This window comes from Quercus robur, chromosome 6, assembly GCF_932294415.1.
Source record: "Quercus robur chromosome 6, dhQueRobu3.1, whole genome shotgun sequence".
NCBI lineage: Eukaryota > Viridiplantae > Streptophyta > Magnoliopsida > Fagales > Fagaceae > Quercus > Quercus robur.
The window spans coordinates 51,726,205-51,739,803 of NC_065539.1; the positions used below are offsets into that span (position 1 = coordinate 51,726,205).

At 33.0% G+C, this 13,599-nt stretch overlaps 1 protein-coding gene across 2 annotated transcripts; it reads right to left on the reverse strand.

The window, feature by feature from the left end:
- Window positions 1-7,107: 7,107 nt before the first annotated feature.
- Window positions 7,108-13,599, reverse strand: LOC126689376 (vacuole membrane protein KMS1-like). 2 transcript variants are annotated; one of them, XM_050384555.1, is made up of 8 exons: window positions 13,449-13,599; window positions 11,887-12,098; window positions 11,107-11,185; window positions 10,508-10,807; window positions 9,134-9,300; window positions 8,140-8,256; window positions 7,659-7,838; window positions 7,108-7,564 (listed from the first exon to the last, which is right to left on the reverse strand). In XM_050384555.1, exons 2-8 carry the CDS (start codon window positions 11,953-11,955, stop codon window positions 7,397-7,399), a joined length of 1,080 nt encoding a protein of 359 aa, XP_050240512.1. In that variant the 5' UTR covers window positions 11,956-12,098; window positions 13,449-13,599; the 3' UTR covers window positions 7,108-7,396. The 2 variants fall into 2 exon arrangements, with proteins under 2 accessions (XP_050240512.1, XP_050240511.1); XM_050384554.1 differs by having other exon boundaries at window positions 13,035-13,594.

The window sequence follows — 13,599 nt, forward strand, 5'->3', positions numbered from 1 at the left end:
TAATGTTCAGTCTTGATCAAAATACCTTGAGTAACATCTATGAAACTATGCCACATTCCTATTGGATCCAACATAATCTTTTCTATGATTTTATGATAGTGATATCTAATAGCAAGAAACGTTTAACAACTCTAGGTCAAGTAGCACCCTGGTCCCCCCATCGTTTTTAAGAGTTGGAAAATTAATAAAATTCACAATAAATACAAGGTCAATGGCTATTCCTAAAACCATAATTGTTTTAGATTCTCTGGGAATAGCCAAAGTCCTCAAGGAATAGTTTATTTATTTAGTTATTTAATGAATACAACAAAATTTGAAATCCAAGATATTTGCCCCCATGGTAATTGTTCCTTACTATTACTCCAAGAGTAATGATTTTTTTTTTTTTTTTTTTTTTTGGTGTACTAATGTAGGTGGAATTGAACCCAAATTTTAGTAGTTGAACTTATTTTATGAAGTTGAATGCAGTGGACATGATTTCCATGTAGCACAGAATTGTGATTGTCAATTTTGTACTGCTACTAAACTTTATAGTGACATGACACATTGTTGTAGAAGAAACAATTTTGTACACCAAAATGCACCATATCTTCCTCTCACATGTGGTTCTATGTGCAGGACTGATATGTAAATCCCATATCTGTCAAAGAAATATGCATTAATACATTATTTGAAAAATATCATGTTTTTCTTGCAATGACTAAAAGAGACAAAAAATTTATACTGTAAAAAAAAGTAAGAAATTATTTGGTAAAATATAGAAATTCATCTATAATGGTTAAAGTATTGATATGACACCTCCATGCAAAATGATGATGTGGTAGCTCTATCATGGTAGACTAGAGATTGGCCAAGACTAAAAGAGTCTAGTGTAACCGAGCTTACTTTAGCGAGAAAACGATAGAAAATCTACTGATTCCTTATATGGAAAGGTATTCGAAACCCAACCGACTGTCGAGATTTATAAAATCTATCACCATTCTCACATAATATTATTTATAACGGAAAATGCATGCGTTACGTTTTGATTTTGAAACGGAGCAATCTATTTTCCCCGAACAATCATGAAAAGAATGTGATTAATGAGGGAAGTTATGAACAATCTTGACTTGAGCTCCTTCATGAGAATTCTCCTACGCATCTTTGTTGACTTAAGTATTGAGAGTCCCCCATTGGCCAACTCCCGATAAGCCTTAGGTCAAACTTATAATCAATTACACCATCAACCTATATCTTTAATTAGAAGTTACTAGCACTCCTTTTCACTATTTTAAAAGAATATATATATATATAAACTTCAAACTAAAATCTATGTGAAAGGGGGAAAATTTTGGAGAGAGAATCTAGAAAGAAAAATAGAAAGAGTCACAATTGAAAGTCACAATCGGTTTGGTCGGGAGCCCAAAAATTGAGACCCAAAACAGAGTCTGGCTTTGGACCTTAATCAGAGTCGGCCAGGACAGACAAACTGTACCAATGGGTAATAAAAAAAAAAAAAAAAAAAAAAAAAAGGTGTGTAGGTGTAGGGCCCAAGTTTTTTGTTTTAACCGTGTCCAAAAAGCAGACAACAAAAAAAAAAAAGTTTTTTTTACTCAAAAACAAGATCACAGCCAGAAATCTTGGGGGAATGTGGGACCCATCCCTAATATTAGTCAGTTGTTGTGTCAGCCTTTTCAAAATTCCACAAAGTCCTTTTTATATTTACATTAACGAAAACAGCAACGTGTGTGTTTATGTGCAACGTGTTGTTCACACATCACACACACAGAGTTCCTTCCTTCACTGTTTCTCACATAGAAATAATAAATTCCCCATCTATTCTGATCTACGAGGCCCCCATTATATATATACATTCATTATCTGTATCCAATTCAATGTTAGCGCCGCCCCACCATTTAAGGGGTGGGACCCTACTGTTTCTGGGACACTACTTTCTTAGATTTTGCTTCCTGTGTGAGGGGTCCACAACCACGTTCGTTTAATTAGAAGTGAGTTTACTTACCCGTGACAGTTCTGTCAGTTTACCACAACTTGACTGACCGACCATGTTTGGCATAATGGCATGGGCCCTGCCCTGAATGGGTCCACTCCGTACTGGGAAGCTCTAAACCTTTTAACTTTGTAACAACCTTCTTTTAAAAAAAAAAAAAAAAAATTTATTTTTGATGTCCACACTCTCATTGAATTAAAATTACAACCGATTTTTAATATATTAATTATCTATTTAAAAAAATTATCAAAAATTTAAAAAATTATCAAAATAATTAATTACTTTTTTCCTTTTTTTATATAAAAAGTAAAACTCTTTAGATGAAATTTGAGCTCTAAAGGCATGTTTAGATACCACTTATTTTGCTGAAATTGAAAAATTATTGCTGAAAATATTATAGATAAAGGTAAAAATTAGTTGAAATAGTACAATGAGACCCATGAATAATGCTAAAAATACAGTAGAGCTCATAAATAGTAGCTAAATAGTAAAATAATTTTAATTTTTTATTCTTACCCAAATGCACGCTAAATATCTTTTTTTTTTTTTTTTAAGCAAACTTCAAATCTCGTATTCTAAAACAAAAGATAGAGGACAAACAACTTTGCCAATGGATACTTTGAGCTAATTGAAACCAAAGCACCATTTAGGAATAGTTTGTTCTTTGAATGAAAATAAAATAAACTTGTACCAAGTACTGTTTCCTAAACTGAATTGAAGAGCATTGTAAAATATAATGGAAAAGAATACTATGACTCTAAAATTCAATTGTTTTTTAATAGGCTTCAATTAGAGTATGCTCTTAGGACATATATTAATTATTTTTACATTTCTATTAGTTTATAAAAAGTTACTTAAAATAATTTACTAATGTATATCTTAAAAGTATATATATATAAATATATATATATTTTTTTTTGAGAGATTTTTTAACCTATGACGTCTGCTCCTGATGATAACTCTATATTATCATCAGACCAAGACACCAATCAGTTTTTTGTGTAGACGGGGATTGAATCTCAGATCTCTTATACAACCATTAAAAACTTTACTAGTTGAGTTAACTGAAACCCACAAAAGTATATATTAATAAAATCCTTTTTTATATAGGTGAAATTCAAGATCTAAATATCTTATTCTAAAATGCATTGATGGAATTCGAACTTCAAATTTTTTATCTTAAAACAAAAGATAGAGGACAAACAACTTTTATCTTTAACGATTTGAACTAAATGGAAGTCAAACTCACGTTCAAACTTCAAAGTCAATACACAAAATCAGGTCCTTCATTTACGTGATGAAGGACGGTGATGTGATTGGTTTTATATACTTTGTCTTTTGGGATTTTCTTTTTCTCCAAAGGGTGACCCAAGTAATAAATAACATTGCCACATTGGAATGTCACAGGAGGGGGAAAAGCCCAAGATTACAAATTTCTCACGTTAATAGTTTGCCTCGCTTTTGCTAAATCACGTTTTTCTTAACCTTTTTTGCTCTAGCTTTATAAAAATAATCTTTACAAGTTAAATGTATCTCGTGGGTTTGGGTACGTGCATTCTCCCCTTTATAGCATATGAGCATCATTTTGCTTCACAATGTGATATTGTAGGTTTGTGAAAGGGATGTTGCATATATTAGATATATAGAATGATAAACTTCTCTTGTATGAGAGTTGTGTTCGGCCGCTCTTGATTCCAGTTCCAGACAAAAAACTAAAAACTTGAGAGTGAAGGAAATGAAACTAAATTCTATTCTAGAAAAGAATCGATGGGGTTTGCCAAAGATATTGTTATGTTAGAGAAACGAAAATAGCATAATTTTAGAGTGATGGACCCACAGGGGGGCCAAGGAGGCCTGAGCCCCCCTGGCCCAAAGGAAAAAAAAAGGGAAAAAAAAAAATTTGGGCCACCCTAGTCGAAAGAATATTTTTTTAATGATTATATATATATATATATATATATATATTTTTTTTAAGAGTTGAGCTTCACTCTTCCAAAAACTTAGAATTCCTCTTTTTAAATTAGCCTAACTCAACTAGCAACTATCCAACTCAAAAACATAACATAAACAAAATTTTAAAATAAAAAAAATTAAAAAAAAAATCACAATCAACTCAGTATTAGAGTACTAGTATTAGGTATTCTAAATGGTAAATATTTAGTATTTAGAACACCAAATACCAAAAACACTACTTTACGAGACATTTTAAATACTATATTAAAGTAGCAAAAGTAAGTTTTGATCTGTGAAAAAAAAAATATATATATATATATATTTTTTTTTGCAACAGTTGATGCGTTTAAGAAACAATATTATTGTTATTATTTATTTATTTATTTTGTTTTTGTTGGTAAATGATTGCATAATTTGCATCCTAATGTATTAAGAAACAATGATTTTGTGTATTGATCTTGGTTGATAGTTTATTAGTATTACATGGATATCTATTTGGATTTTTTCTTCTTCTTATACTTCGGCCTCCCCTATCTTGAAATTCTAGGTCCACCCCTGTTTTAGAATTTTTATAGATATCTCTTTTTTTATTCTTGGGGATGAAACTAAATACACTTGATAACTCATCATCCTCCTTAGGTTAGAGCATTTGTATCAGCTCGTGCAATTTTTTTTTTATTTTAGTATAAGAACTTACTTTTTTATTTTTTTTACTCACTTTTCATAACACTCTATATCAGATTATCTATTTTACAATATAATTCATTAAATTTAAAATATCAATTTTCTTGATTTTTTTAATTATTATCATTTTTTTATACATGACAATCATGATTCATTCATTTCCTTCAGCCTTGGGATACGTATAGAAAAAAAAAAAAAACTAAATGCAAAATAAATAGTACCAATGTAAATGTATACGATTACAATAGCAACCATGTATTTTTACACAACTTTACATGATCTAATATGGGTGAATTTTGGACTTAGTTGGCTAAAACATGGTCATTTTTTCTATTATACAAGTACTCATGCGAGTGTTCTTAGTTGCAGTAACATGGGATGGGTTCCAGTCAGCTCAACTGGTAAAGTTTTTTATGGTTGTATAAGAGATCTAGGATTCAATCCCTGTCTACACCAAAAACTGATTGGTGTCTTGGTCTGATAATAAAAGAGTTATCATCAAGTGCGAACGCCATAGGTTGAAACTCTCTTTAAAAAAAAAAAAAGTTGCAGTAACATGGGGATCAGTTGTTGTCCCCAACGGTCCAACCATGAAGAGAATCCTTTTCAAGAAATTCCATTTCAAGGTTAAGATTTTTTTCTCTTTTTCATTCTGGATCTAACCGAGTACAAAACTTTTTAGGACGAGTAGCCAGACTAAGATATGCAGCCTAGTACATGCCTTTAGAGATTGGCAATGTCTTCCATTCGGGATGGTCAGATATTGGGCTTTGGGCCGTCTTGCAAGTCTAAGGGGCCACACCCCAGCGGGTTGGTTCTAGCTCTCCAAACTTCAAAAGTAATTCTTGAGCAGCTAAAATGGAAATATGAGAAACCATTGTAGATAGTGTGAAACTTCGGCATATTCTTGAAATTTTTAACATTTTGCTTGAAATTCTGCTGACATATTTAGGCAAAAGTCTTAAATCTTAAACTATACGTGGGTTGGGTTATACAACCTTTGTAAAGTGTTTCAATGTAGCCATGACTATCAAGAAATCTATGCATTATTTTCTGTCTAGGACACAAAACCTTGGATCCAGCACTAGATGTAGTGCTTCCTGACTAATTCAACCAGTGAACACCCTCAACATTATTTACATGACTAGTGGACATCCATCAATTCATATGAGATATGACTAATTTTTTTTGGATTTCTAATAGATTATTAAAAGTTTAGTTTATTTTAAAACCACCTTCTCATAGTATTTGGTATTAGGTATTTTATTTAATCTGTTGCCACTTCTCTCTGTCTGTTGAGATTAGAGTCAAAACATTTCTTGAGGGCATTTTTAAAAAAAAAATTATTTAAATGAAAGTCATTAGGGGCTTTGACTGTCTGAAGTGACTCAAAACCAATACATGCCAAAAAGGGTTATATTCAAATGATATATATATATAAGATTCAGACCTTGTGGTTTTATTTCTTTAATATAAATTTATGACAAGGGTATAATACCCTCTACGTTATATTTAAATGAATTTTTTAAATAGAATAAAATAAAGGTTGTTAATTCTTAGGCCAAAGCCTACCAGAAACTTGATTTTCCATATAGGAAATTAGGAATAAGCTGCCCCAGTAGAAGCTTATCTTTTGCATTCACAGAATATTTAATAAGCAAGGCCAAGATCAGTATCAAACCCCAAATCTTTTAGATCTTTAGCCAGTTTGACACAAACTTCCAAGCACCATGCTGACTGGACTGTTTCTCATATTACGGGTGGAACTTTTTATATAATCATATTCATCATAAACAAGTAATTCATACCATTATGTGGCTGATGATTAAGTTAGTCTAATCATAATTGTGATTCTCAATCTAAAAAGAATATTAGGATATAAACTCATTGCTAGATGCCCATCATGCATCCACTATCAACCTGTTTAGTGGAGAATCCTTGACTAAACATGATGTCTAGGATCACTAAAAACAATTTTTATTATCAAGGTAATATGATACTCTGACTCACTTATAATGTCCTTTCTAACACAGATGGAAAATAAAACTATCATCTTATTAAGAAAGAGGGTTTTAAAGAATATCAACACATTCATGGCTGCATTTTGATTCCTTACAATAGCATTTTCATACTCTACCATGTCAATAATATACCATTATAAGGGACAAGTTGGTTTCTCATGAAGCAGTTGTATGTAATCGTTTTCTCATAGCATGTATTCCTCTGAGGGTAGGCTTCATGCTATCACTCCAAATGATAATTTAATAGCATAAGATTATTTTCCATAAGAGATAATTGGCTAGTTTGATCCAAAGCAAAAACCATTTTGCGATCTTTCAATGACATTTTCTAGGGTGTTCGTGGTTCTAGGGGAATCAAGATATAACATACATGATGATCACAACACCACAGAGAGAGAGAGATCATATACTTGAGTTTTTTTTTGGATTATTTCAATGTGTTAAAAGCTAAAAGATTAATGAGCTTATAATCTGTTTTCAGTGCAAAAGAATAGCAAGATTCCAGTTTCCGACTTAAACAATAGTTAACAATGGGTTAAAAACACCACCCAAAATAATGCTTTCCCCAGCACTAGCGGCGAAATAAACCCGCAATTTCTCCTGTATTCCATCGTGTTAATAATTCTATACAAGCTTCTAACAGGGACTACTAATGCAGAGAGTTTTGGGTGACATCAATGGTAGCTTTTGCTGAAAATTCCATCACTTGTAAGAGAGTACAACTGTTACTTCATTGAGCAGTACAGGCTCATTTTGAATGTGCTTTTGTAGATGACTGCTTTGCTAGCTCTATTTCCTGTTGTTCCTTCAGATAGCTTTGAGCGGTTGAATTCACAATCTTGACAAAAAAGTTCATGAGCATGAGCCAGACAACAGTATTCCATAGTGTGGCAACTGAGAAATCCCACTTCTTCACCTGGGAAGGTTTAGAAGAAAATTAGTAATGCGATGCTCTACAGTGCAGACCATGCCAAAATTAAGATAAATAACTTGTTCACATGATGTAATACCTTGATATTTGAGGTCGCAGGAGCAGATGCTATTAGATACTTATCTCTCATTGCATTGAGCTTGGCAATAACATTAGGCAAGACAGAAGCAAAACCAGGTATAAAGCTCAGTATCCATATCAACTCATTTTCTATCCAGTTAAGGAGTTGATTATTGCAAACTGAGATGATGAAAATTGTCTGCAGGGGGCAAAAAAGAAATCAAACAAAGAGCCAATAGGAATCCAAAACAAATTACGGCTTATGAGATTAACCCCTCTAGCTGGCTTTGTAGAGACTGCTAAAGTTTTTTACTCATCATTTTCCCCTGTTGCAGTCCATTCACATAAATCGATTTTTTTCCCCCAATTTTAAATGGTAGTCTGTTTGACTATATAATGTTATAATTGATATGAAAAACATACTTGGTGAGGAAGAAATAAACAAATTACAAACTAGAACAACTAAGAATGATATCTGAAGAAAGTGAGAATTCTTGAACCTGTATGTGAGTTTTAATAATTGCCTTTCCAATCAATGTTGCAAGAAAAAATTCCCAAAATGGAATCCCAAATTGTCCACACATAATGCCAGCAAGGTCAAATAGAGGATTTGGAACCTGAAAAATACTTGAGTTAATTGACAGCTTACATGATAGAAAACAATAATTTTGCTTTCAAAGAATGAACATCACATAAAAATTACCAGAGAACCTGAATTCTCAGAATCAAACATTAGAACCAACAAAAATAAGCAAATAGCAAACGTGATATTATAAAATAACAAGCAAATACAGTTTCCAAGGAAATGTGGAAGCAAGTCAAATTCGTATACAAAATTTCAGAAATTACCAGCATGGACACATACAGTACAGATTCTGGCTTTAGAGATATCAAGGGGTTTACATATTTAAATTCACAAGGGATCTTCACTAAGGGATCTTCAAATGTGTGTGTGTGTGTGTGTGTATTCTTTTCATGATTCTTTAAGGGATCTTCACTAAGAGAGAGAGAGGTAATTCAATTCCCAAGTCATTTAGAATTAGGTTTCTGAAGTCAATTAGAATTAAGGTTTAGTTTTAGTAGTTATAACTTATAAGTATGCTATGCACTGGAGAAGATTACAGTTTCATTGTTTAATAAAACTTCTCTCGGAATTTTTCCTTCCAATTGTCTAGTGCTGACTCCAACCAACCCTAGGTGTTGACTCCATGAGGTTTTGTTCTCTCTTACTTGGTGCAGATTCCAAACTAGCCTAGGTGCTAACTTCTAGGTTATCTATCCTTTATTTCTATGTTCTTTAATTCAATTGATGCATCGTTTTGGTTTTATCCTGCATCGCTAATACAGTAAAGTGATCAAGAGAAACAATCAATAACTTTTGCTCAAGTGGAGTGTCAGAGAACATGTATACAAATACAGTGTCAAAAAGATTCAAACAAGCCTATTTTATTAAAGAGTAATCAAGTGATAAAATCAGAGTAGGTCCAAACTAACCGAAGCAAGCACTAAAATTGTAAAGAAGTTCAAGTGTTGGGAATGTGATAAAAGCCAGTGCTTGATTTGATTTAGGCGAGTAGCAATGAATCCTTTTCCTTCAGATGAGGGGGAATCCAATTTGCTTGACTCGCTCGCTGCATCCAATTGTTTACCAGACTTGCTTGCTGCGTAAAGTGGCAGATGAGTATAGGAGCAGTATGAAATCATTAATCAGAAGAATAAAGTAAGACTATCAATGCCAGTCCTTAACAAAATAAAGGGTGGAAACATGCCAAATCAAAGTAACTTGAAAGCATCTAATTCAGGTAAAAGATCTATAATTGGTATTCACTAATACCCACTACTTGAAAATCAGCAAGGATCCATAAAAGGTCCAGCTGAACATTGATCATGCATATTCAAGCTCTCACCAAATTAATTTCTTTAAAATATAATAATTTCCAATTGAGCTGCATAAATATCCAGATAAAACAAGTCTTTTTTATTGCCAAGTTACACACACACCCAATAGTTCTAAAACTCATGTCCTCACCCTCCACAACCTTGCTCTTACAAAAGGAAAATGTGCCATTTGAGCTAGAGCTCATAGGCTCTAGAGGAAACATGTATTACAAACTACAAAGCAGCCAACATCAGAACTTTATATAGGATGCTTCAAAGAGTTGCTGATAAGGTAAAATAATTACATTACAGAAACACACAATTACCTCTTTTTGCAATTGGTAGTGACAACCATATGGATTATCTAATATAAAATACATATTCATAAGCTATCACCCTCCATATGGGGTATATTTCCAACTCTAACCATATGTCATCAATTAGAGTTGGCAACAAGCAAGCTTAAATTAAACTTCATAGCATGGAATAAGATCATCCATATTGTATATTACATAGACCCTAGTACACATGTTGAGTTTGCCCCTACCATCAAATGCATTAAACTTCCAGATGTTATGAACCAGCATAAAGCATACTTGTTGAAGTAATTCAGTTTCATCACCCAAATTTTGGGACTAAATGAATTGCATCCCTATTGTATATTTGTTCATTTCTCCATAATGGGACAAATGCAAGTTGTTGACATTGTTCAATTCCTTATCATATACCTTGGGCAAATGATTTATGTCCTAAATGAAAACTTCAGTCATCTTTAAAAATTTAACATCACAAAAGAAACATTTTAAGAAAGGGTCATGGAAGATATATGTGGTGAGCACTTTCTTCTCAAGTTTCAGTTCATTATCAATATTCGAATCATTTGAGATACAACTCACTTCCTGAAATGAGGTCCTACCCACAAAAACTAAAACTAGTCCCGGAAGTATTACTTAAATAGGAAATATAAAAGAAAAACTAAAGTCCTCATACCTGCCCTTGAGATGAAGTATGGAGGAAGCTCTCCAATAGCAGTCCCAATACCCCAAAGAATAGCCTCAAGCTGAACCTGAGGCAATATGCTGCTAAGCGGAACCCGCAAACCATCTAATAACTGGAACAATGGGGGCCCAAATTCAGAGCAATCCTTATCAAGCCATGATGGACCTCTTTCCAACTGAATTGTATCATACGGAGCACTTTTTAAATCCACTCGGCCACACTGCATTGCTTTTATCGTGAAAAAAGCGATGTGGGGGCCCAGATAAAGGACAAAAGTATGCAAACCAGATCCTGAAGAAAAACAAGTGGAATAAAGGTTGATTTTACAATACCAGTGCTGATATAGTACACAAACTATGCTGGTTTGGTTGAACATTCAAAATAGAGATGTTTGAATAAACAAAAGTGCTTTTTATCAGAATATACCATCTACATGCTTCAAACAAATATAAAAGAGAAACTTATTATTTTCCTAGCCCAAAACATTATAGCCATATCAAACCAAAAAAAAATCAATTATTTGCATGAGCACAAAAAAACTGATCCAGCCACTAAAATGAATTATCTATATGCACAAAAAAATTACTTACCAAGACCAATTGAAGATGCAACTCCAAGAGCCACCCACCATAGTCCAAACCGGAAATATCTCGAAATCTCCTCAACATGCTGCAGAAACATTGCATGAACACCATTTTATCCAAGAGTCAAAATAATAAGAGAAATGTCAGAAATTAAATAAAAACTCAAAAATTCACAATCAAAGGCTAAAATAAAATTGGCACAGACTTATCATCCTAATAGTAGGAAAGTAAAGAGCTTTAAGCTTATAACAGTTTGTCCACAACCTCATGAACAACCAAACATTAATGAAAATGGCACAAGGAAATTGATTTCCAATAAAAAGTAATGATTATTTTTTAGAGAATGACATTGTACACATTTAATACAACTTAGTTTTCAGCTTTTTGAAAATTTGGTGTTTGTACCTAGAAGAAAGTAAGGTTTTAAGAGGCTTGTACTTTGAAAAACCGCTGAAATAAACAAATTCATTATATGCACAGAACTCTAGGGTGCTAACGAGTCATTTGAACTAATTATACATGCAGGAACAGTACAGCTTTTTTCTTTGAACTCTTTAATTTATTTGCTTATGTACAACTTTATAAAAGCCTCACTTTTTCTAGGTTCAATTGTGATTTTGCCCACTTTCAGCAAATAAGCAAAGAGCTAATTCAAATGCACACGACTGACAGAAATATGAGTAGTAAAAATTCTGAACTACAATTATAGAGATTCTGCAGTCCATACATAACATTAACTTGCTACTGAAAATTGAAGCCACAATGAGAATTCAAAAAGCAAAATACCTTCTCATGAGGGCCATCAATTGTTACAACAAGAATTCCAATAGCAATTGCCACGGTGCTTAAAAGCATTAGCCATCCTCCTTTTGCCAACAAATACGATATCGAGCTCTTAATATATTGAATAACAGCCAATACAAAGAACTTCAAAGTTCTGACAGGTTGCGTTGTTATCGTCAAATTCTCAGATTCCTGTTGATGCCTCTTGTGGAGTTCTGCAAAAAGCAGCAATTCTATCCGTTAATAGGATTCGACAGGACCCTCAAACCCCAGAAACAGGTAATCATTCTACTCATTTTTATTACCATTGAAGCAAAAGCATTATAAAGACCGCTACTCATCTCACAGGAAAAAAAAAAATCATACTAACTTTGTAAAAGCAATTCTAGAACAAGAACAACAACAAAAAGCATTATTCAACCGCATAATTACAATTTTAAATGCTTCAAATTTGGATTAGCAAGTGCAAAGTAATTATTTGGATTTTCATAGATTTGAAACTTATGGTGTCTGCTCCATGATAATTGCTAATTACCATAAGCCCAAGACGCTACAGGGTTTTTTTTTTTTTTTTTTTTTTGGTGTAAGGGGGATTTTCAATCCCACGTTCCTTATTCGACAACAAAAGACTTTACTCAATGGAGCTAACCGGAACCCACGAACACAAAGTAATTATACAACATTTAGATTGCCAAGATTGAAACTTTAGTTCAGAAAACAGCCTCTATGAAACAATTCCTTCTATAAAGACTTCATCAAACAGTTCCTAACACAACCCAATTACATGTTCCACACTTGGAAAACCCATTGAAACGTGGATTAGGAAGCAATTACAGAACCCAAAAAAGAATTCACAAAAGGGTTTATAAATTCTGAAACATTTCAAGTAAGCAAACGATATTAGTCCCATTTCACACTTTTTGATTCAACAATCAGCTCAAACTTCTGGGTTTGTTCGAATTTAAATTTAAAATTAAATAAATACCCAAAAAAAAAAAACATACAGATCCAAAAACAAGAATCCTAGGTTTTTACTCCCAACCCTCAAGAAACTAAAACGAAAAACCAATGTTTCATATTAAAGGCCGAAACTTTACGAAAACCCACATATGAATAATAACAAAAAACAAAGAAAAAAAAAAAAAACTTGCCTGAGATCGCCACGTCAGCAGGTTGAGAGGAAGAGGGAGAAGATGAAGAAGAAGGAGGAGGAGGATTTGATTTTCTGCGAGACCCCATTACTAGCACATACGGGACTCGCAGGAATCCACAAGCTCCAACAACTATATTTATATGTATGAATTTTTTTTTTTTTTATATATTATTATTATTTATTAAAATAAAAAATAAAAAATTGTGGTGGGTGTGAGCTTTTTTTGTGATTGGTTGCAGAGAATGGAGGACAAGGATCAACAGGAAAATATATTTCTTTGTAGTTTGTTTTCTGGGATTTGGAAATTTTTTTTTTTTTTGGGGTTTGGTTTGGTTTGAATAAAAGTTGGAGAGATCTATAAAAAAACACAAAGATAAGGAGCGAAATAAACACAGAGAGAGGGAAGAGTTACTTAGGAGATTGGAGGAGTTTGCGTGAAGATGAAATTCTGTAGCTTCTCTCTCTCTCTCTCTCTGTGCGTGTGTTTGTCTGTCGATGGAGTCTCTCCACTCTCTCCTCCTTCACAAAGCTACCCAATTGGAAATGGAATTTGGAATTGGGAG